The sequence below is a fragment of the Cyprinodon tularosa genome, unplaced genomic scaffold, assembly GCF_016077235.1.
Source record: "Cyprinodon tularosa strain WSP-4 unplaced genomic scaffold, ASM1607723v1 ctg62, whole genome shotgun sequence".
NCBI classification, from domain to species: Eukaryota; Metazoa; Chordata; class Actinopteri; order Cyprinodontiformes; family Cyprinodontidae; genus Cyprinodon; species Cyprinodon tularosa.
Window position 1 is genome coordinate 175,880 of NW_024039363.1, and position 24,418 is coordinate 200,297.

General features: G+C 40.7%; 1 protein-coding gene across 1 annotated transcript; it reads left to right on the plus strand.

Annotated features, from left to right (window-relative positions):
• Positions 1-556: 556 nt before the first annotated feature.
• On the plus strand, positions 557-21,436 carry gpr139 (G protein-coupled receptor 139). The gene is made up of 2 exons (XM_038307731.1): positions 557-1,043; positions 18,997-21,436. The coding sequence occupies exons 1-2, from the start codon at positions 929-931 to the stop codon at positions 19,986-19,988; spliced, it is 1,107 nt and encodes a 368-aa protein (XP_038163659.1). The 5' UTR covers positions 557-928; the 3' UTR covers positions 19,989-21,436.
• The last annotated feature ends 2,982 nt before the right edge of the window (positions 21,437-24,418 follow it).

Genomic DNA, 24,418 nt, shown 5'->3' on the forward strand with positions numbered 1-24,418 from the left:
CACTCAGATCAATTCTTGAGAAAATGCTCTGTAGGAATGACAGAGACTAGGATTGTTTTGCTATTATGAGGTTCCCCAGAGCATAGCCTTGCCTGCTAATAAAGAGATAATGTAAGCTACCTTCGAACGCTCAGTGGGATAACCAGATGGTTGGAGTTTGAAGTGGATCTCACTCTGAGTGAGAAAAGTGACAGATTGTTCACATCACATGATATCCCTGGTCACATGTATGTTTACTGTGTGCTCCTGTTATACAAGTAGGTATCTGTAAATGTGTCAGAGAAGCTTTGAAGTTTCTGAGTCTGACAAGTACAGAATTTTACTCAGCAATATAGAGATTGACTATCAACATGTCTGGGCTTTTCTATAGTCAACTTTACATAAATTTGCCTCCTCTCACCCATCACATCTGTCTCATTGTCAGTTTTAAATCTCTTTTTTCTTTCAATATCCCCACCTCCCACCTGCAGCTTTCTCTCTTTCTCTCCCTCTGCCCTTTTATTCCCTCATTCTCTCCCTCCCCCTCTTTATTCCTCCTCCTGCTGTGTTTTCTCCTCTATCTTATTCCCCCTCTTGCTTTCACACTCATGCAGCATCCTCCCCTCACCTCTTCTACCTTCACACTCACCTCCTCGAGCCTCTGTCTGTCTGCCACCCTCCTCTCCATCACCTACTAACACACATCATTTCTCGCCTCTTTCTCGAGTCGCGTCTTGTCTCTCCCTCCTCCTCCTCCTCCTCCTCCTCCATCTTCTGCCGGTTTTCCCTCCTTTTCACCACAATCTGCACCCACTGTCCACACACTCATGCTCATTGGTACCCAAGGACAGAACAGCTTTTCTTCTGAACTGGCGATGGTTTGATCCTTTTGGCCAGACTTCTTGACACTGAGCTCAGCTGAGGAAGAGGACAAGGACAGAAAGAAGGCATGGAGCACAGCCACATCTTCCCGGTGTCCCACCACAATGGGACCACTGGGGGATGCCCTCTCGGACCCCTGCCCGTCATTTACTACAGCATCCTGCTCTGTCTCGGCCTGCCTGGTAAGAAAGTCATTGTGCAACCTGCATCTGGTTCTGGTGTCTGCATAGCTGCTGTCTCCCACAGTTACGCTTTGCATTTCGATTTGTTGTGCACTTGTTTGCAGGACTGAGTAGGACTGCTGTGTGCCGCTGCACACACTGTTGATTTGTCACTCTGACCTTGTGGCTATCACGCATGCATATATTTTCAGTGTATTTGTTTCTACTTGTATCTCTCAGTATTCCTACCCCTTAAAAAGATTAAAATCAGCAACATTTGGAAAAAAATGCTTTATGTTTTTGGGATTTTTTGTAAACGTCTTAGGCATTAAGATTAGATGTAAAATTGGCATAGGTAGCTGCATGTAAAGTTGTATAAGTAATCCTACTGGCTTGACCTCTAGAACAGGTGTGTGCTGCATGGCATTTTCTCTAGTGTCCCAATTCGATAACACCTATGTCCTCAATATTGAATGATTAGTCCATTCACCATCACCGTCAGACTCATTTACTGCCTCTGTCCCACTGCGTGATCCATGAGCAATAACCCGATCTCATAGAGGGAGGCAAAGTGGTGTCTGTGTACGTGTGAAACAGAGAGGCAGGGAGAGGAAGACATAGATGAAAAAATAAAATAAAGTGGAGGTCAGGAAAAGGATCAAATTTGCTACAGTCTGATCAAAGATTAAACTTCAGATATCCAAAGCCCTCAAAATAGTTAAATCACCAAAATGTGAGGGATTTAAAATTAAAAGAAAACTTATTTACTAAGTACTCACAGATGCTCAATTTTCACACCTCAAGCATAAGCTTGTGTATGTTTTTAGGAAGCTAGTGTGATCAACCAAAACAAAATTGTTGTATAACTGTCATGTCTGAGGGAGAGGTTTACTTTCTAATAGAACAACAAAGCACATACAGCTATAGGAAGACAATAAAAAAAACTGTTACTTTGGACTTGTTATAGATCAAATACACAAGTCAAAATACAGGCCTAAATCTTATAAATCTACATCATCATAATCTCTCTAACTCCAACTTCTTCAGATATGTTCAAGAGAAGAAAATCCCAGTCATAATGCACATAGCTAATTGAGACATACCTTAATATACTTGTAGCTGTGAGTGGTGTAAATTAATATGAATTTTAAAGATCTTGACTCAAATTTTCCATCAATTCTCAAAAATGAACCTCCTTCCTAATGAACCACTGTCTGTGTTATACAAAAAAGTAATTCAATGCATTTCTTGTTAAAATGTGAAAAAATATTAACAATTTAAGTTTGACTACTTCAGCAAGGCACTGGACTTACCCACTATTTACAACTTTATGGAATACATTTTAGTGTCTTTCTAAAGCGGTGTGTCGAGGATGAACAAATATCTCTTAGATCAATTTCTTTCCCTTGATAAGAGTAAAATTTAGACTCTATCACCAACAAAAGCTGTTCTGATTGGAAGCAATGCAAAGTGCAGCCTTTTGTGAGCCAAGACTGCAGCTGCCCCAGAGATTTGCTGTCTAGTAAAAATAAGTGTTTCTGTGCAGTTCCTGACTAATTATAAAAGTCTGACACAAGCGAATTTCCTTGCTGTCATTCCTTTGATTCTGCTGCTGAGTATGCTATACAAATGAAATGGAGGCTGTTTATTTAGTCACCTGGTAAAAGTAACCAGGGGAGAGTGAGGCAGCACAACAATAGGGCGCCTCTATTGATGGAAGTTAAGCAAAGCTAGCTCATACTTTGCAGCAGGGAGTTGTTCAATCATTATGACACAGCTCATTCCACTCAGGCGGAACCATGAATGTTTTATAGGAGCAGAATGTACACTGCAAAAACTAGAAATCTCAATAAGTTATTTTTTCTTAAAATAAGTGCGTTTTTCCTTGATTTGAGGAGGTAAGTAAGACACTTTGCCAATGGAACAAGACAATTTCCTTTTAAAATAAGAAAAAACAATTTTATTGTCTTATTTCAAGTAAATATTATCTAACTATCTTATTTTAAGAGTGAAAATACTCATTCCATTGGCAAATCATCTTATTTACCTGCTCAAATTAAGGCTAAATATACTTAATTTAAGCCATTTTTTACTTATTTCTGGATTGTTTTTGCAGTGTATGAGTAGCAGCAGCATGACCTACAAACACACATGCAATAAAAACCTCTTGATAGACAGGAAGCTACATATGAGGTGGGTTATTCATCAGTTAGCAGCCATTACTCATACAGCCAAACATTGACTCATACATGCATGATGTGAGGCAAAGAGGGGTCATATTAATGGATATTTGAGAGATGAAGGTGACAAGATGACTATAATGCATGTCAAGTCATGAATAATGATTAAGTTGGACCTAATGATAAAATGGAAAATGCTAAAATTTAAATGAAAATATCATGCCTGAAAAAAGCAAATAAAATTGCGCAAAGAAGAACATTGCTGTTAGAAGAGGTATAAAAGTGCTAATAGGCAGAGAGATCCAGCAAAAGTAGCACCTCAGAGCACTGAGTGAAGCTGCCAGAGATGACAGAGCTGAAACTAATTGCCACGTTTTTAATTAATTGCTAACTTGAGCCTGCTGTTTCTGTCTCTACATGCCATGCCATGCGGCTGGAGAAAACAGAGACATGTGCATCTAGGGCAAATGGCAGAACAAAGAAGCTGTTGACATGCTGGGACCCTAGATGTGAGCCCTTCTCTTTGGGTTGTACACTGAGTCTTCTGGAATCTTAATGGATCAAGGAAGTTTTATGTGACAGAAAGTCTACTTTACTTGCCTAAGAAACTCTTTAAAATGGCAAAAGGTGTGAAATGTTCCGACTTAGGAAAGGCGGATATGATCTGATTTAATAAGCCAGAAAATGGCAGATAATAAACAGGATAAGGAGGTAAGATTATCTTTTCACCTATGTACTGGTAAAGATGGTAAAGGTAGTAAAAACATGTGGAATCCACTGGAATGAAATATAGATTTTTTTGACGCTTTTGGACTTCTCCCTAATAAATGGAGACACTATTGCGTAATGGTTCCTTCAGAGATACCTTAATTACAATTTACTAATGGTATATACACAACACACACACACATCTATCTATCTATCTATCTATCTATCTATCTATCTATCTATCTATCTATCTATCTATCTATCTATCTATCTATCTATCTATCTATCTATCTATCTATCTATCTATCTGTTTCTATATATTTTTTCTATATATATATTCTATATATTTATCTATATATGAGGCAATCACTGAAATCAGGTCTTTTCTGTAATGTTTATGTAATGTTCAGAAAGACTTCTGCACCTGCTGACATGTATGAGCAAGTACCTTGCTCATAAACAGTGAACAAACAGTCAGTCTCCACCGACTTGAAGAGGGGAGTCCACCTTTCGGCGGTGGAAAACCATGGGCTCCCATTTGGAGGTGCTGATCCTCATCCCGGCTGCTCCACTCTCGGCTGCAAACTGCCCCATTGCACGCCGAAGGTTCTGGTTTGATTAGGCCCAAGGACAACATCATCCGCAAAAAGCAAAGATTATATCCTTAGGTTCCCAAACCAGACACCCTCGGGTCCCTGGCTGTGCCTAGAAATTCTCTCCATAAATGTAATGAACAGAAATGGTGACAAAGGGCAGCCCTGGCGGAGAGCAACATGCACGCGAAAAAGGTCTGACTTACTTCCGGCAATGCAAACCAAGCTCCTGCTGTGGTCATACATAGAGCGGACAGCCCTTAACAGAGAGCCCTGCACCCCATTTTACTGGGGCACCCCCCACAGGGCACCACGAAGGACCCCTCTGTAATTGGAAGTGTCAGCAAAGACAGTCCTACAACATCCAGAGACTTAAGGTACTCAGGATGAATCCCATCCACCCGCGGGGCCTTGCCACCTCGGTGACTTCAGCCTGGCTTATGGGCAGATCCACCTCTAAGTCCCCAGCCTCTGCATCATCCTCAGAAGACATGTCAATGTGATTGAGGAGATCCTCAAAGCATCGCCTGACAACCTCCCCAGTTGAGGTCAGCAGTTCCCCACCCGCACTGCAAACAGTGTTGGTGAAGCACCGCTTTCCCCTCCTAAGGTGGAGGAAAGTTTGCCAGAATACCTTTGAGGCTGACCAATAGTCCTCCTCCATGGCCTCCCCGGACTCCTCCCAGACCTGAGTTTTTGCCTATGCGACTGCACAAGCTGCAGCATGCTTGCCAGTACCTCTCAGCTGTCTCCAGAGTCCCACTAGCTAACAAGGCCAGGTAGGCCTCCTTCTTCAGCTTGATGGCATCCCTGACTTCTGGGCGCCACCACCGGGTTCGGGGATTACCTCTACGATAGGTACCAGAGATCTTACAGCCACAGCTACGAACAGGTGCATCTACAATGGAGGAGGAGAACATGGACCACTCCGACTCCATATCTCCAAACTCCCTCTGGATCTGGTAGAAACTCGTCCGGAAGTGGAACTTAAAGACTGCAACAACAGAGGGGTCCACCAGAAGTTCCCAACAGACTCTTCCAACACGCTTGGTCCTGCCAGGTCTGACCAGTTTCCTCCCCTGCCAGTGGATCCAGCTCAACCCCTCTTTTCACCCGAGTGTCTGAGACACGTGACCAGAGATCAGATGACACAACTACAAAGTTGATCATCGATCTCCAGCCTAGGGTGTCCTGGTGCCACATGCAGCTATGGACATCCTTGTGCTCAAACATGGTGCTCAATATGGACAAACTGATTAGCACAGAAGTCCATTAGCAGAACACCACTCAGGTTCAGATCGGGTAGGCTATTCCAACCGATCACCCAAGTCCAGGTCTTACTGTCGCTGCCCATGTGGGCGTTAAAGTCTCCCAGTAGAACAGTGCAGTCCCCCATTGGAGCACCATCTAGTACCCCCCCAAGCATCGATGTTGGGCCCATAGGCCAACACAACAGCCCTCTCGTTTACCGGGGTGAACTCCAACATGTTATGACTGAGATTGGGAGCAATGAGCAAGGCCACCCTAGCCCACTGCCTCTCCCCACAGGCAACGCCAGAGAAGTGGAGAGTCCAGCCTCTCTTCAAGAGATGGGATCCGGAACCCAAGCTGTGTGTAGAGGTGAGCCCGACTATATCTAGCCAGTACCTCTCAACTTCCCAAAGAGGCTCCAAATCCTTCCCCCTCAGCGAAGTGACGTTACACGTCGCTACAGCCAAAAGCTCTTTGTGTGGACCAGGCTGTCGAGGCACCCCACCTTGACCGCCGTCCATTCATCTTTGCACCTGACCCCTACCGATCCCTCTGTGGGTGGGGGATCCAAAGGAAGGCAGGCCCATATTGTCCATTCAGGCTGGGTCACCAGGTGCTAAAATATGAGCCCCAACCCCAGGCCTGGCTCAATGATGGGGCTCCGGCTGCACCATACCGGGCGATGTAATGGTCCTTGATTTTGGTTACGTTCACACTGCAGGCCTTGATGCTCAATTCCGATTTTTTGGTGAAATCTAATTTTTTTTGCGTTGCTGTTCTCATTTCCAAATATATGCAACTTGTATGTGATCTCCTGTGTGAACTGCAGTCATACAACGCGTGTCCCGCATGCGCAGTAGATGACGCAATGACGTCACGGGCCAACGTGCTCTGTGTTTATGGAGGTAAACATGGATGGTGGTGCCGGCGCGCATCTAGCGGTCTTTTCCAACCATAAAAACTCAATCTTTTTAATATGGTTAAACATAAATACTGCTCTCCGCATTATCATTCGCCATGGTTGTTGTTTTTCTTGCTGCTTCTGCGTAGCAAGATGCAGAATAGTGACCTTTGTCAGGTATTATTGATGTTCAGGTCGGATGAATCGACCTGGCCATTCACACACAGGTCGCATTTGAAAAGGTAAGATTTGTATCGGATTAAGGACCACATAGCCAAGTGGCCTGGGTCGCATTGGAAAAAATCGGATCTGTGTTGTTCAGACAGCCATGAAAAGATCAGATCCAGGCCGCATATGGGCAAAAAAATTCGGATTTGGGTCACTTCATTCTGCAGTGTGAATATAGCCTTTGTTCTTTCCATAGAGGTCTTCTGAGCTGCTCTTAGTCTGACCTGTCATCTAGGACCTTTTGCCATGGGAGACCTTACCAGTGACACCCAGGACAACATAACTCCTAGGATAATTCGGGCACTCAAACAATCCCGTCATGTTAAGGTGGTACCTCACGGAGGGTTTAATCCTCTAGATATTGCTAAAACTGCAGTTTTTCATGTGAGTTCTTGACATGTCTAAAAGGCATCTAATGAAACGACTAATTCTCTGTACTTGGATTCCTCTACTTTTTCAAACCGTAGTGTTAATAATTTTAAAATGTTCTGACCATTCAGTCCCTCGACAAACCTAAAAATTTTCATGCCATTATATGGAACCCCTAACTTTTAGTATAACTGAAAAAAGTAATATTTCAATATAATGTAATCTCCAAGGTAAATGCATTCCAGTTTTCCACTTGTAGACCCTTATATTCTCTTTGGTCACTACTGCCACTGTTACGTAACCTGACAACAGCCAGATGCATGTCTCGCTCCGCCTAGCTCCACTCACATACATCTGGGAACCCGCTCATTGAAAGTGATTTCCCCAACCGAATTTATGGTCTGGCCAATCAGGACGCAAGGCGGGTGTGTCCTGGAGTGGAGAAGCGACCGTGAGATTCCAACAACAATGGTGGCTCGCATTGAGGAAGCAAGCGTTAGCATTGATGCTGCTATTTCTTCTGTGTTGTCCAATCTATCTGATATTGTTTCATTAAAAGAACCTCAGAGAACGGCTTTGAAGGCTTTTGTTGGTGGAAACGATGTTTTCGCCCTTCTCCCGACCGGATTTGACAAGAGCTTGATCTACCAAATGGCTCCTCCTCTCACAGTGTCACGAGTTAGCTTCGGTGTGAGTGGTTGAAATAGCACATCGATAAAGATGACAGACAAGTGGCTTATCCAATCATATGCAAGAAGTTTTGATAAGGCCCAGCCTTCAGTAAAGGCAATTTCTATGGCGGGTTCCCAGATGTATGTGAGTGGAGCTAGGCGGCGCGAGACATGCATCTGGCTGTTGTCAGGTTAACTGTTACGGCCATAGCAATTGCAAAAACAGTGTTCTAAGCAGTATTCTGTGCATATACACATCTTTAAAACATATTGTTCTCTAAACACAAGCCCCGGAACAAGTAACAAAATGCTGCATACATAACAAAGAACTGCTACAAACGATTAAAGTAGGAACATTCAACTACTGTTAATGAGAGTTATAGCCATCTTAAATGTGGAAATCAGGTATCATCCTGTTGGGTCCTCTGGTTTTGAGGGATATGTTTTCAGGGACACACTGTTGCTTTGACTGCACAACCCCCACTTGCCTTAATATGAAATATTAAATGACTCTGGAAACTAGAGTCGCACGTACCAGGTGTGGAGGTGTTAAACCCAGATGAGCACAGGCTAATATAAAAGGAAATTACTTTTAAAAGATGTGCTGTGTTCTTAATTCTGACTTGAATTTCTTCTAAATTATATACTTGATTCTTATTTCTTTTCCCAATGTTCTGCTGTTGAGAGAGTGTAAATTTTTACATTTCACACGTTCTAACAAGTCTGTTGTCACTGGAACATTGAGACAAGTCTGCTGGCTATCTCTCTTTTTATTCTCACATGCAGTCATGTCACCTGCAATGCCCAATTATTTTTGCCTTATAGCTGGAAATGGCCACAATCTTCTTCCTCCTAAATCTTAAAAAATCAGTCTGGTTAAAACATTTAAAACAATCAACACTGAAAACCTGTTTTGTTTTTTCCCCCAACATGATAATAATCACAAAAAGTAATTTCGTCATGCACAGCTGTCACAGCTAGGTCGACTTCTGAGGGTGACTGTTGCCTGAGCATATTGGACATCCACACCCACTTATCCACCAATTCAAAGGGAAAAGGGTTGGGAATCCTTAGTGCCAAGAGCCACTTCTTCTTCTGTGCTGTGGTGCGGGCCAAGTGTCACCTGCTACTTAATAAAGAGATGGGCTCCATTCATTTTCAGTTTGAACTATCGATCCATCAATCTACACCCGTAACGGGGCATTTTGGGCGGGGTGGTGTCTTATTAATAGATGCTATCACTCTCATGGCACAGTTTAATATGAGTTGGATTGCCAAGATAAAGGAGGGAGAAATAATGGATTGGTTATTGTAAATGGATAAATAAGGTAGACTATGATAGTGAGCATTGGAGTTTGTTTTCCTCCTGCAGTTACGACGTGAAAGCTAGTAAGCCAGAGAGGGTAAGAGAGGAGAAAACAAATGAGAGAGGTGTTGTTTAAGGCAATAAATAGGAGATCTGCTGAGACAGAACAGACTTTGTTTGTGCAGCTGACATAAAGAACTCTGCTACAGCAGCTGGAAACACACCAAATTAAACCTCTGTATTAGTTTGGTAGCTTTACTGGGCTATCAATGTGAGGATGATTACAGAGCTGTGATTTGGAGATAGTTAAATTATTCATTTTTGTTTTTTTACGATTGTCTTTATTTTGCCTCTGTTATATCTTCACTCTTTCACCGTGTATTTATTTGTATATAGAAGAGAAAATAATGAAATTATTATATTGAACCTACTGCTTAGGAGTCCTTTGAAAACACCAAGCTGGTACTTTAATGCATTACAAATTTGCAGCTTTTTGGTTTAGATTTCATACCCTCCTTTAAATTACTCCCAAGTGTTGATAACACATAAGTATGTAAATATTCATTCATGGATTTAGTTTAGATTCCCCTTGATAGAGAAATGCAACACTAAGGTTTATTTTCTTAAATGAGTAGCTGCTAAGTTATGCAGGCAGAAGAAAACAGCATTAGTATTGTTAGATTAATGCAGCACTGTCTTTTCCTTCTTATCTATAAAAATACAGTTCAATTTTCGATTTCAACACGTCTTTTTTCCCTTTAATGCTTTTTTTGTGCTGCCCCATCAGCAATCAGCACACGTATTAAACTTATCATCTGATTAAAACGTGCTTCCCTGAAACGACTCCATTTGCATGCATAAAATCATATAAATCAGATTTTTAGCACTGTGTGAAATCTTTTAGCTGGCTTTGCACTGAGGGCGTTCCCCCTGGTTTTGCTGAAAGGATTTAATAGATTGTACCCGCTTTATGTTCACTTTGACACTTAGGAGAAGACAAAAGGGAAATGGTTGTCATCAGGAACAAAGTGCCTGTGACCTTTGAAGCCAGCTTTGATATTTACCTCCTTCCTTCCTCTTTCTCCTCCCTTCTTTTCATCTGCCCCTCTCTCTTGTGGTCTTCTTTACTATCTCTCTATAATCCTGTCTCTCTGTTACTCTTACTTACCTGTCCTCTTTTTAACTTTGTGACTGTCATTGAAACATGGTTTCCCTATTTTCCTATTATTTGCTCTTAATAGTATCAAGTGTCAACCTACAAGGTGCTCAAATTATTTTCACATGAATTCTTGTTTTCTGTGTTTGATCCATGATCAAACACCAGTCACTCGTGTCACTCAAGTATTACCCTTGGTTTTTCTGGGTTAACTGGTGCAGGGTCATGTGTTGACAGCCCCTCTGAAGATGTGCCTTTAATGGTGGGATGAGTCAGCCTCGTTATACACCTCAGGGAGCATGCCTTGTCTTCTCTCTTCCCACCAGACATCAGTGACCATAGCCTTCCTGACACTATAGAGCAGCATAGGAAAATGACAAACACACCCTACATCCTAACAAACAACCAGTTTGTACAGAACAAAACACACAAAACAAAAAGCAGGTACACTTCAAAAACAAATCTGGTGTTTTATCTTGCTATAAGTGTTTTTTTTTTTTTTTTTTTTTTTTTTTACAAAGCAGATGATGGAACTTTGCAGTAATCTTTCTGTAAATCCGATTTGTGTGTTGCATCGTTACAAACTTGGCCTGTGCTTCCCTAAGCTTCCACCTCCTTCCGAAATGCCAAGCAGATCCAAAAAGACAATGCTAAAGAAAAGCAGGATCAATTGAAATGGATGGGCAAACCCATTGTACGGTGGCTGCTACTAAATGGAAAATGTCAAGCTTGCATCAGATCCCTTTTGTTCAGCTGTAGAGAGCCCCTGCTGCAGCCAAAAACAGAATAAAAAGCAAGCAGGGACAGTAAATAACTAACCTTTTCCCATTTTATGACACATTAGCTGCAAGTGGTTTGATAGGCAAAGCCACCAAGACTTTCATATCATCTTTTTAAATCCAAATATCAATTCAGCAAAAATTTAACATTATAACTCTGGTTGTATGTGTAGGATATTTCTCATGCTTTACATTAAATCTTTTCTTCATTCTTTTTATTTACTAATGGGTGTCTTGATTCACACCTATGGAAACAGAAAGCCTGTCGACCAATAATAGTAATAAAAAATAACTAACCACGCTAGATAACAGGATCCAGATTCTTTTCCTCTCCCTTGTAGTAGTTGGAAAATATATCAAATATCTAAACCAGAGATGCCCTAAAGGATTTCTTCCTTTTCTGATAATTGATGTAATTATGCAAAATTTTGAAATTTCCTCTTCTGCTCTTTGCTTGTGCTTAATAGACATTTTGCAACCTCTGCAAGCATTAAATAATTCAACCTGGAGAGAAGGAGAAAAGCTGCAATTAGAAAAGTTTTATTGACATGAATTAATTTTGTTCTTTGGCGCTTGCGCCCAAGTAGAAGACTTATATGCTGTGAATCGACATTTGCTTGGATGAGTAACCTAGGAAAAGGATTAGAGTAGTCTTCCCCAGGGCCTATACACTGGTGGTGGAATAAGCCAAAAGCTGAGTGGGTCTGAGAGTGAGGGAGGAGATGGTGTTCAACTGGTTGAAAGTTTGCTGGTGGCTAGGCCTTGAGCTAGATCAAAGGGATCTTAAAAGATAATTGCCTTCTTAGAAGACGCATTCCTGACATTGACTAGCTGAAGCTTCAGCAAGAGATATATCGCAAGGGATCCAGGTGAAGCTGATACAGCAAGAGTCTTCCAGATCAAACTTTCGTTTAAAGCTCATTTCAACCTGGAAAGACTCATACAGAGAAAGAGAGGAGGGATAGAGATTAACACAGAGCAACGCAGTTAATCACACTGATAAAGAGGCAGGTCGAAAGAGACGGTGCGGTGGCATGTGCCAATAGTTACGAGGGTGAATAGAGAGAGACTGATCAAGAGAAAAGGTGAAAGCGGTTTGTCATGCAACGGGATACACCGCTGATACGGAAAATTATGATAATTATAAAGAGAATGATGAAAGCTGGTTGAGTGATTGTGTGCTGGATGAGTTTCTGTTGATGGACAGGCTGATTTATATTTCGAAACTAGGTCGTCTGCGTAGGTGTCGCAATGAACAAAAAGAGGTCCCCACCCCCTCCGCAGACACTCTGCTGAGCCTCTCCCAAATTGTAGGTGACCACAGTCAGAGCCGCAGACAGGAGGCCGGCTTGTTTTGTTTTTATGACCGCAATTGCGGAAAACAACTCGTGAAGTTGGACCAGTTAGAAGAACGAGGTGCACGAGAATGCTGGGACCCTTTTTCCATCTGAATCCCCGCTCTTTTTCGCCCTCCGTTGTCACACAAACTTGCCCCCACTTCATCTCTGCCTCTGCCGTATCTAGACCCACAGCGTATAGCGAGGACCACGCTTCAAAATAGAGCATAAATTAAAAATGTCTGCGTCAAGCTTACTGTGACACACTGCTGCGGGGAGTATAACCAGCCCTTAAGAGTCATTGGGTGTGGAGAAAAGCAGGAAATAAGTGCAATGTGGAGAGGAGAAAGTTAAAAAAGGCTTACCACACCAGTCAATGCTGATCATGCCTCCTTATAGGTTAAGAAGACGTTGAGCATTAAACAAGGAGGAGAGGTGGGGACAGATGCAGGGAGCTAAAGCTGAAAATCATTGACCAAAATGTTGGAGTGAGTTCTTTGAAGTAACCCTTGAGCAGCCGATTCACTAAATAATGCGTCCACATTGATGTGCCATGGGCATGATGCGGCTGTTTTAACGTGGTGTAGTGATGAATATAGGGACGATGCGCTGCAATAATATATGTGATTGTGCTTGATGGTAAAGCAATGAATGGCGATGATGACGGAATAGTAAAAGTAGAGTGTTTTTCTACAGGCCCATGAAAATTCAAGGACTTTTAACAATGAAACAACCAAATGAAGCATAATTCCAATTTGCAAGCATTAAACATGAAAAAACAGTAAAGTCATTCATCTTTAACTCCATAAGTGACTCAGCGTTATTAAACCATGACTCATGATTAAGATTAACAGATGATGTTGAGTGCCTGCTAGCGGATTAAATAATGACGAGCTCAATTAAGCTGACAGAGTGGATGAGCCAAGATGCCTCTGAAACCCGAAGGCTGAAAGCTTAGCTTTGATCATTTAAAAGTGACAAGACTGTCACTCGAATTTTTGCCATATGATAGGAAGTGGTATAAAGACTCGGATTGTATACTGCATGATATACAACAGCCTAAGCCAAAGCCTAAATGGTTGAGTGACCATTGGAAGATCCAAACTCCTCATTTATCGCGAGTATGGTAACTGACAAATCAGGGTTGTTGTTTTTTTTTTATCACTTTTGCCAATGTTTACTTCAACTGGCAGTTTGGCTCTTTCAAGCATCAAGTTGTCTAGATCTCTTTTAGCCTGCTGAGATCAAATTAGTTTCAACTGAGTTTGAACAGAATGGGCTGCGCAGTGGGTGGCACTGCTACCTTGCAACAAGAAGTTTCTGGGTTCGATTCCCAGCTCGGGGTCTTTCTGCATGGTGTTTGCATGTTCTTTCTGAGCATGTGCTCTCTCTGGGTACTCCAACTTCCTACCACAGTCCAAAAACATGACTGTTCATTGGCTTTTCTAATTTCTCCTTGAGTGTGAGCATGAATGATTCTTTGTCCTGTTTGTCAAACAAACTGGATGCAGTGGTGTACCTCGCCTCTCACCCATAGAAAGCTGGAAATAGGATATAGAGATAGATTCCTTGCGACCCTAGCTGGGATAAAGTGTGATGGAAAAATTTATAATATTCGATTAAGCAGTTTTAGGTTGAAAGGACTTATAATTCAAGTCATTCAAAGATACTTTGCTTCCATTTTAAAGCAGCGTTCAAATTGAATGGTCAATTTTGAGTTAAACCACAATGTTTATGTTTATGGAATAGATTTGACAAGGAATAAATTTGTAGTTTTCAGAAATTAAACATTGGACTACAAAAGAAGTTGGAACAACAATACAAAACCAATATAGATTCATCCATGAAAAGCAACATACTGTATAATCAATCAGCTGATAATTCAGCTAGGACATTGGTTAAACAGTAAAAAGACATTGAAAATCAAGCTTGGGGTTCCTGGAAGGCTAGGATTAGAGGATTTAATGAACGATGTAAAGCCGAAGGCTGGAGATGCACGTGAGTGAGAATTTACACCACTCCTGACAGAGAAGAAAGCGCTGAGGCAAGAAATTTGGAAAACATGCAAGTCTTGGAAAGATACACTATATTGCCAAAAGTATTTGCTCACCTGCCTTGACTCACATATGAGCTTAAGTGACATCCCGTTCCTAATCCATAGGGTTCAATATGACGTCGGTCCACCCTTTGCAGCTAGAACAGCTTCAACTCTTCTGGGAAGGCTGTCCACAAGGTTTAGGAGTGTGTTTATGGGAATTTTTGACCATTCTTCCAGAAGCGCATTTGTGAGGTCGCACACTGATGTTGGACGAGAAGGCCTGGCTCTCAGTCTCCGCTCTAATTCATCCCAAAGGTGTTCTATCGGGTTGAGGTCAGGACTCTGTGCAGGCCAGTCAAGTTCATCCACACCAGACTCTGTCATCCATGTCTTTATGGACCTTGCTTTGTGCACTGGTGCACAGTCATGTTGGAAGAGGAAGGGGCCAGCTCCAAACTGTTCCCACAAAGTTGGGAGCATGGAATTGTCCAAAATGTCTTGGTATGCTGAAGCATTCAGAGTTCCTTTCACTGGAACTAAGGGGCCAAGCCCAGCTCCTGAAAAACAACCCCACACCATAATCCCCCCTCCACCAAACTTTACACTTGGCACAATGCAGTCAGACAAGTACCGTTCTCCTGGCAACCGCCAAACCCAGACCCGTCCATCAGATTGCCAGATGGAGAAGCGCGATTCGTCACTCCAGAGAACGCGTCTCCACTGCTCTAGAGTCCAGTGGCGGCGTGCTTTACACCACCGCATCCGACGCTTTGCATTGCACTTGGTGATGTATGGCTTGGATGCAGCTGCTCGACCATGGAAACCCATTCCATGAAGCTCTCTGCGCACTGTTCTTGAGCTAATCTGAAGGCCACATGAAGTTTGGAGGTCTGTAGTGATTGACTCTGCAGAAAGTTGGCGACCTCTTCGCACTATGCGCGTCAGCATCCGCTGACCCCGCTCCGTCAGTTTACGTGGCCTACCACTTCGTGGCTGAGTTGCTGTCGTTCCCAAACACTTCCATTTTCTTATAATACAGCTGACAGTTGACTGTGGAATATTTAGGAGCGAGGAAATTTCACGACTGGATTTGTTGCACAGGTGGCATCCTATCACAGTTCCACGCTGGAATTCACTGAGCTCCTGAGAGCGACCCATTCTTTCACAAATGTTTGTAAAAACAGTCTGCATGCCTAGGTGCTTGAATTTATACACCTGTGGCCATGGAAGTGATTGGAACACCTGATTCCAATAATTTGGATGGGTGAGCAAATACTTTTGGCAATATAGTGTACGTCTCACCTGTAAAGAATTGGTTTTGGGTTTCTGTGAGCTGAACACAGATGTAGGGAGCAAAGCTGCCTGCTGAGCAATAAGTTGAACGGAAGACAGAGACTTGTGTGGAAGGTGGAAGGAGCGAAGGCCTGGCGGAGCTTAACCATGGAGTGGTTAAGCTTGCTCCTGGAGGAAATTAGCAGGAGGAAAGGAGATTGAGGACAGCTGGTGAGCGGAGGATGAAATGCCAGCTGAAGCAGGTTCAGGAGGGACCGAAAGCTTAAGAGAAGGCCTGGGATGTTCCTATAAGGGTGGATCGGAACCAGGAGATCAGTGCGAAATAGACGAAACAAAGCGCTTGATGACTGAAAGTTCAAAGGCATGTTAAAGTTTGCTGGTGTGCAGACACAAGGCTAGGCCATTGATGATTGGCGTCGGAGAAGGTGATTGGCTGAAGCTTGAATGAGGGATGTCGCAGGTGGTCCAGGGGATACTGAGTCTTCCAATTTCAATTTTTCCCTTAAGCTTAATTTCTATTTCCCCAAACAGCAAATAAATAAAACCCAAGATAAATATATTTTTACAGACATATACATCGTCAATTACTACAATATATCTTGAAAGTCAAAAATTCAACAAAATTCTAATTGTTTTATGTTAAAGATAACTCTGTGAAACCTTTACTACAGGGGATCCCATACATTTCAAAATAACAGTGCATCCAAGTCGTGACGTAAAAACATATAATTATTTAACTCTACATTTACTGTGTATACAAATACAGAGTTCAGTAATTATTTTCAATATATTATTTATCTGAAATACATTTAAATATTTATTTTTTACATTACGTGTTGGAGTCAGAATTTTTTTCCCATCAACTGGTGACATTTAATCATTTAATGTATAATTTAATTGTATATTAATATTAAAATAATTTATTAGATAAATACATAAGATGAACATCTATTTATTTCATGGGACATTTTTTTAAATGTACGTAGTTTGTGATACTGTATGTTTTTGCACCCCATTTGTCTCAGGGATCACATCACAATGTTTGTCATAATTATCCTGTTACCACCCACCAGATGGTCCCAACCCACTTTGGGAAACCCTGCTAGATGTTAACCTATCTGAAGAGTAGAGTATGAAGTAGCCTTTTATGTATTGGTGTATTAAATCTTCCAAATAGCTTTGGCTTGTCATTTATGGTTGATAGATCAGACCCTAATGAATTGGCTCATCTCAGATTACATGCTTGTGTGTACATGTTCAGATGCCGGTATTTGCTCATGTGTGCGTGCTCTGCTACACATGCTTCCAGCCTTGCAAGCACATCTTTAGTCATTATCAAGATCCATCTTTGTCATTTGTAATTGCTTGTTGGTGGATAAAGCTTTGAAGTGTGATGTCCCAGACTCCAAGCTGCCATATTTCATCCAATCCCAGATGCATTATTGAAGAGAGGGGCACGATCACACACGCTTGCATGTACAGTGATGGCTGCTAAATGGATTAATGTCTCTGTCCCTCTTTGTTTGAGGTAACTTATTGGGCTTGACTTGATGCTGTGCTAGCAGGTTGGATTAGAATATTCTGCTTAGCCACACACAAAATGATAGGTATAGTGCTGCTGATCTGTTTGTAGGGTTGCTGAATTACATGTAATGAGTCTGAGGTATGTATTAGTCTGTTTTGTAGACCTTCTGAGGAAAAAGATGTCTGAAATATAATTTTTTTGAAATGCCTTTGACCTACCCCAAATTAATGTACCCTTTCTGTTAAATCCTGGAGGAAAGTAATATAATTGCAAATATTTTTATTACTCAATTAAACAGATTGATCTAAATGTTTTTTCACAAGCTGCGGAAAAAGTTAGCGGACCCTATTTTTTCATAGTAAATGTTATCCCAGCTGACTGAACCACTGTTTGCCATCCAGAGCTAAAAGCGATACTTGAAGTAAACAATAAGCGCCTGTTGGCCTCCAAAATACAGAACCACATTTGCGAGCTTTGAGCTCACAAACAAAAAAAAAAGTTATGATGAAATACATGGAAAAATATCTAGGGAAATACGGCTGCGCAGAGTAGTTGCTTGAGCACACTGAGCAGTTTCTAACCTGAGGCAGAAATAAACTTTACTCTTTTTATTACATTAACTTACCTGTTCAACAGAAAGCTTTTAACTTCTACGTCCTTTTTGAAGCCCTGCTCCCTCATGAATTTTCTTCAGCTTAGTAAAAGCAAATACTCTTGTTTTATCCTGACGTAAGATGCAAAAAAACAAGTTGACTACATGTTTGTCCCTTTCAGCAACTCTGGGCAAATAGAGACCATCAAACATGGTGGCCTCTGTTGTGGACCTAGACATGTGTATTTATGAACTCCTAATTCAAAACTATGAGAACACATTCATTTAAAATTTGATCATATTAGACTTTTAAAGACCTTGAATTTATAAAAGCAGTTCTTGATTTTAATGCCAAATAAGTTACCTTTAAAATTTCCTTATCTTAGGTGTATTATCTAATCTATGCATGAAAGGTAAAAAAAAAATCCCCTTTGACTTTTGTCAGCTTCAGTGGAAATGTCTAATATTTTAGATAAACAAAATGTCTAATTCAGGTAAAATGCTAGAAAAAAAATAGGCTGAGAGGAAAAATGGCCTGCCCTAACACTTGTTTGTACAGAAGGTGAATTACAGCCAAATTGATAGCAAACAATAGTTTAAGGGCCGTGACACTGCACATTGTCACATGACTTTGTTGTTACTTTCCTCCTGATTAGAGATAACAATTTGACTGAAGGGAGAGGCAGGTGCTCCTTGAATTACCCAGCAGGTGTCAATGAAGTGAAAAATGAAAAGAAGTAACACACAGAGAAAGGATTGATACACTTTTACATTGAGGCAGAATATCTTTTATGTAGTTCAAAAGCAAAATTGTTTGCATGTTTTTCTTGTATGTAGCTTGTGTCAGTGTTTGCACCATTTCTGCTGTTGTTAGCTGGTTCTCTATTGCTTAATTGTTTATTGCTAGCTGTTTCAATCTGTAGTCCACTAACAATCAATCTCTCTGTTTCCCTCCCTGCCCTAATATCTGTCCATTTATTTTTTTTCCTTTCATCACCATTTTCATATTTCCTTCCATCACCATCTTAAATCCTCCATTTGTCCTAGCTAACATCCTGACTGTGGTTATCCTGTCCCAGCTGGTGCTGCGTCGTCAGAAGTCCTCCTACAACTATCTCCTGGCTCTGGCTGCTGCTGACATCCTTGTTCTTCTCCTCATTGTGTTTGTTGACTTCATCCTAGAGGATTTTATCCTGGCTTCCTTCCTGCCTCCATCCATAAACAACACAGTGCAGGTTCTAGAGTTCTCCTCCATCCATACCTCTATCTGGATAACGGTCCCTCTGACCATCGACCGCTACATTGCTGTTTGTCACCCTCTCCGCTACCACACGGTGTCCTATCCTGCCCGAACGCGCAAGGTTATATTTGCAGTCTACATTGGGTGCTTGCTCTCTGCAGCTCCCTACTACTGGTGGCCTGAGTTCTGGCACAGTCTACCAGGGGTTGGCAAGATTGATAAAGGAGGAGGAGGTGGAGGAGAAAGCAATAGAAGAACAGTGGCAGAGCATGTTCTGGTTTGGGCTCATTGTGCCACTGTATATCTCCTACCCTGCGCAGTCTTCTTCTCCCTCAATACTGGTATCGTGCGGAAGTTGCGGAAGCGCCGCAACTGCTTCAGACTGCGCGGCTATTCCACTGGCAAGACCACCGCCATCCTCCTCGCCATCACCTCTGTTTTTGCTGTTCTGTGGGCTCCACGTACGGTCTTGATCCTTTACCATTTCTACTCTCCACCACCAGCATCACAAAGTGCCGGTCGGCTGCTCCACGCACTTACCGACATTGCAAACATGCTGGCTTTGCTCAACACCGGTGTCAACTTCTTCCTATACTGCTTCATCAGCAAGCGTTTCAGAGCCATGGCAGCAAACGTACTCCGAGCGCTTGTCCACTGCCGGAAGCAGCCAAAGCCATTTTATGCCAGTCACAACTTCTCCATTACAAGTAGCCCTTGGATCTCACCTGCAAACTCCCACTGCATCAAGATGTTAGTGTACCAGTATGACAAAAATGGAAAGCCCATCTGTATATCTTAAGTTCACACACACACTGGCAAATCTTAGAGGCAATCTTTGGCCTCAAAGGACTCATCAAGGTGACACAAGTTTTCTGTTTTGTGGTTGGCTTAAAAGATGCAACAGAAAAGGACAGATGCACGGTGCAAAACTTCAAAGCCTTTTGTGAACAATGAAGTAATGATAAAGCAGCAAACAGCATCAGTACAATTCTTATAGCTCCCTTCATGCAAAAAAACAAAACAAAACAACAACAACAAAAAAACACTAATAATTAAACTTTAGGACAGATGAAAGCATATCATCATCATCATCTACCAGTAAAATGAGCCACCATTTGTGGCACAGAAAAATGACATAACATGATAAGTCCTTGGTATATCTTCAAATACGGTTTGGTCATGGATGCTCTCTTAATGAGGAGGAACTTTGAACAGCTGGGCCTTTTATCTGTTGGGGAAATTGCTGCCAGTCTGACGGCTGCACATCTCACCTGGAGGGGTGATTCACTCAGGCACAACCACAAACAGAGTGCCCATTGCCCACGGTCGTAACTGTGTCTCTCTAGAAAAGTAAGACAGCTCTATCATTACCATTTTAATGCACAGACGAGTCTCAAATGCATCTTACAACATTTTTAGACTCTGCCCCTGACTGCGCTGTGCTCCAAGCTCATCTACAACTCAACATTCACAACGGAACTCAACTATTACTATCATTTGACAAAGAGCTTTTCTTTTTTTTTTGTTAGTTGGTGAAGTATTTATTCATTGTAGACCTGACTGTTATTGTAGCTTTGCAAAAACACAAGACAAGAAATATGACTTAGTATCAGTGTAGCAATGGGTATTACCAAATGAATTATTACCTTTTTACATTGTTTTAGAAAAATACTTCTGCAACTAAGAGATTGTTACCTATTACCTGTTGATGGTCCTTTATGACTTACTGTTAGCCATTATCGAGATACATGTAATAAAAGTAACTGAAGATGTCTTTAACCCTTTATCTCCCTTGAGACAAAGAGAGAGGCAGAGAGGACTTGATATTCTGTTCTCCTTTCATGTTCACTTAATTTTCCTTATCCAAAGCTTTCTGTTCCATTAGGCCACACTAAATTTGGTCTGAGGGCAAAAGTGACACATTCTGCTGCTGTCTCTATTCGGGAACCTTTTATAGCAAAACACAGTCACATTAACTTAATCTCACTGATGCCCCTTATAGAAATCACACTTAAATAAAGACATAAACATCTCTTGGACTGCTTGGCTAAAAGGTAGAGCTTCACGATCAATTCACATGCATCCATAAGTCCCCATTGCGCACTATTAGGGATCATCTACCTAATGAAGCTTTGCCTAAGGAAGATCTCCGCTAAGACATGTCTGAAGGGATTTGACACATTAAGTTATTTATTTATTTATTTTTTGATCTATTTATTTATTGTCTTTAAAACAATTGAAAAAAAATAGACTTTCATGATCCAATTTCTAGACACAGTTTTTTTATTATTATTATAGCCTCTAAACATAATATCTAGCCATCTAGGGTGGAGGGGTGAAAGTTTTGAAACTGCTATTTCTGCACATTTCAAGACTGCACAGAGCCCTGTATGTAGAAGATATGAATATTAAAGTGGAAAGCTGGATTGTTCTGCTTCACTGCCAAAGTATGGTAGTTAGGCAATTATGTAAGTTTGACCTGCAAATGTGATAACTTCATTAAATCAGATTTTTTGCATTCAATTCAATAGAATTATTTAGGGATGCTTTGTGTGTTCAAGAATATATGCACAAAAGACTGAATAGTATTTATTTATTTATTTATTTTAACAGTGTTACTTACAGTCAGAAGAAACATGTTGGTTATATTTAAAATTCTGTTTTAGACTAAAGTCAGCCAGGAATGTGATCTATTATCTTGGAAAATTTTAGCATTCAAGTATTGCAATATTTGCTTACCAGTAGAGGTTGCATATAAGTATGTGCAAAAAATATATATATATATAAAAAAAAAAAAAAAACATTTACATTTTTTTGGTATCAGAACTTTTGTTTTATGATACATATATGTTTAGAGTGAAGTTTGTGTGAATCCTACTTTTCAAATACTCTGAATTGAATGGGGACTAGGGACCTTTTCAGCTATACTGATTTCTTGTATTTGTACTCAAAGGTCAGATATTCAAAATGAGAGTGCAACATAAGAAAACAATCTGTTTTACCTCCAAATATTAAAATCGCAACTTCTGCTCTTCACATGCACCAATCTCAACATATAATATGATTTCCTCCTTGTATAAAACATTGTAAAAGCTGATTGATTTAATTTTTTTAGTTGCAGTTTGGGTCGTAAGTATTCATAGGAGTACATAGTCCTTTAGTCTTTGATCCAGACAGGACTGCTGGAACTAAATTATCAACAAGTGATATTAAATAAGAGCAAACATGCAAACATTTGCCTAATTGGTTAATGGCTGTATGACAACATTGCTGCTTTGTCAGACATTGCTTTGCAATCGAAAGTTGACATTATTCTCACTTTATGTGATTTTTCTGTCAGAAAACCACAGTAACTTAGAATAATGAGTCTGTGTTCAGACAAGTTGAAGGCACCAAAAAAAAATTAGTTGGGACAAAATATAAGTTGCTGACAATAAGAAAATGTTTAATATTTTAGTTGCCTAAGAGTATGTTATGTTGACATTTACAATACTAATGTTGATGTAACACTGAATTTTTTGTCTGCTGTAGACTTGGATGGGTTGGATGTTTACAAACATATAATCTTAAATATCTGAGATTCATGAAAGTAATAAGTAGTACTGATTGAAATGCTCCTAAAAAGCTCTTTGTGAATTGCAGAGAAACAACACAGGATTGTACAAATTACAGTAGTTACCAGAAATAACAAGGGCATATGTGGAAAAGAAATCTGGTTAAATTTGAATGTTGAATTTAATAGTAAATGGATCTGAAATTTTATTGATAGCAAATCATATCAAGGCAAGTACAAAAAAAAGGTTATTTTTACAGAGATAAATATTTGTATTTATCCTTAGATTAACTCAAGTTAACATCTACTTCTTTGAAGGAACAGATTTCTAGATGTTCTTAACCTTTTTTCTGCAGATCTTGAGGCCAACCAACTGGATTATCCTTTTTCCATTTCCCATTTTTTGTCCCGGCACTAATTGATTTTCTCCACGACGACAAACTGAATGAAGAATTGCTGATTGCCATCTGTTGCTCACCTCGTTCCCTCCTCCATCTCATTCCTCTTTTCCTGCACATTATGCCTTAAAGCCCTTGCTCAAAGTTAATTTCTCAAGTGTCCTCTTTTACTCCTTCACTGATTACCTCAGAGTCTTACATGCTATGGGCATACTAATGATTTTACTTCTTGTTTTGTCATCAGGAAATTGATGCCCATAATTGAGGACCATAAGGGGAAGCCAGTGGATGTTGTGCATTATTTAATGGAGATGAATGACCATCAGGTCAATAACCAATAATCACTCAGTGAGCTCCTTAACTACCCCCCACTGTTACCAGGACTGAATGTAATGGAGCTAAAATATGTGCTTTATTTTAATCAATACTACTCAATGAGCAGGTTGTGATCATTAGGAAGGTGAAATTACAGAAACAATGTTTCTGCCTCGGCCTTGAGGAGCTGATGCCAGATCACTGTAGCAGTGACATTCATTTCTGTGTTGGCTCCATCCAGAGTTTCTCTCATGGTAATGTGACATTTCTGAGGGACTCGCACCTTAATGCCACGCTGGAGGCAGACATGCTAGGAAACCAAAACAGTGCTGACATCAAGCAGTAACCTCCCTCTGCAAGGAAGGGTCTGTAGAGAGGTTGAGAAAAGGCCATTGGTGAGAAATACTTCCAAATGTATAGAAATAATATGGGATCTATATTTTCTGGAGCCTAATATTGAAAAGATAACCAAACATAAATCAATCAGAGGGGTAAATTGTATTTTCTCTCCTAGACATCTTCAATTTCCTCTCTTTCTCTCTCCTAACTCAGCTCTTTAGAGCAACTGGGAGTGAATGTTTGTGAGTGTGTGGGTGAACAAGTGTATGCACAAATAAAGTTTGTCTTAGACAGAAGCTTTAAATCAGTCCATGCCATAGAACTAGTAATGTATAAAACCAACAACATATTTATTATCAGATGAATATGATTACTTGTCATTATTATATATAACTGAATGTGCACATGAAGCGCTTGCATTTTAGTTCAGTGTTTTAAGGGATTGTGATTTTCTACAGAAGTGCTTTCTTTTTATTGGAACTATTTAAAACTGTTTTATGTGACTGTACAGGCTGGCATAATTAAGACATTTTTCTGCCTCATGAATGTATCCAATCATAAAGGTCTGTATTACTGTACTGTATGGCGTATAAGTGAATTATTGCCTAAAAGTTTTGATTAAAG

Bases quoted from the DNA above. Each gene is read 5' to 3' on its own strand.
- gpr139 (XM_038307731.1), top strand. From the start codon at position 929: ATGGAGCACAGCCACATCTTCCCGGTGTCCCACCACAATGGGACCACT. The intron at 1,044-18,996 runs GTAAGAAAGTCA...CATTTGTCCTAG, and splicing joins GCTCTGTCTCGGCCTGCCTG to CTAACATCCTGACTGTGGTT.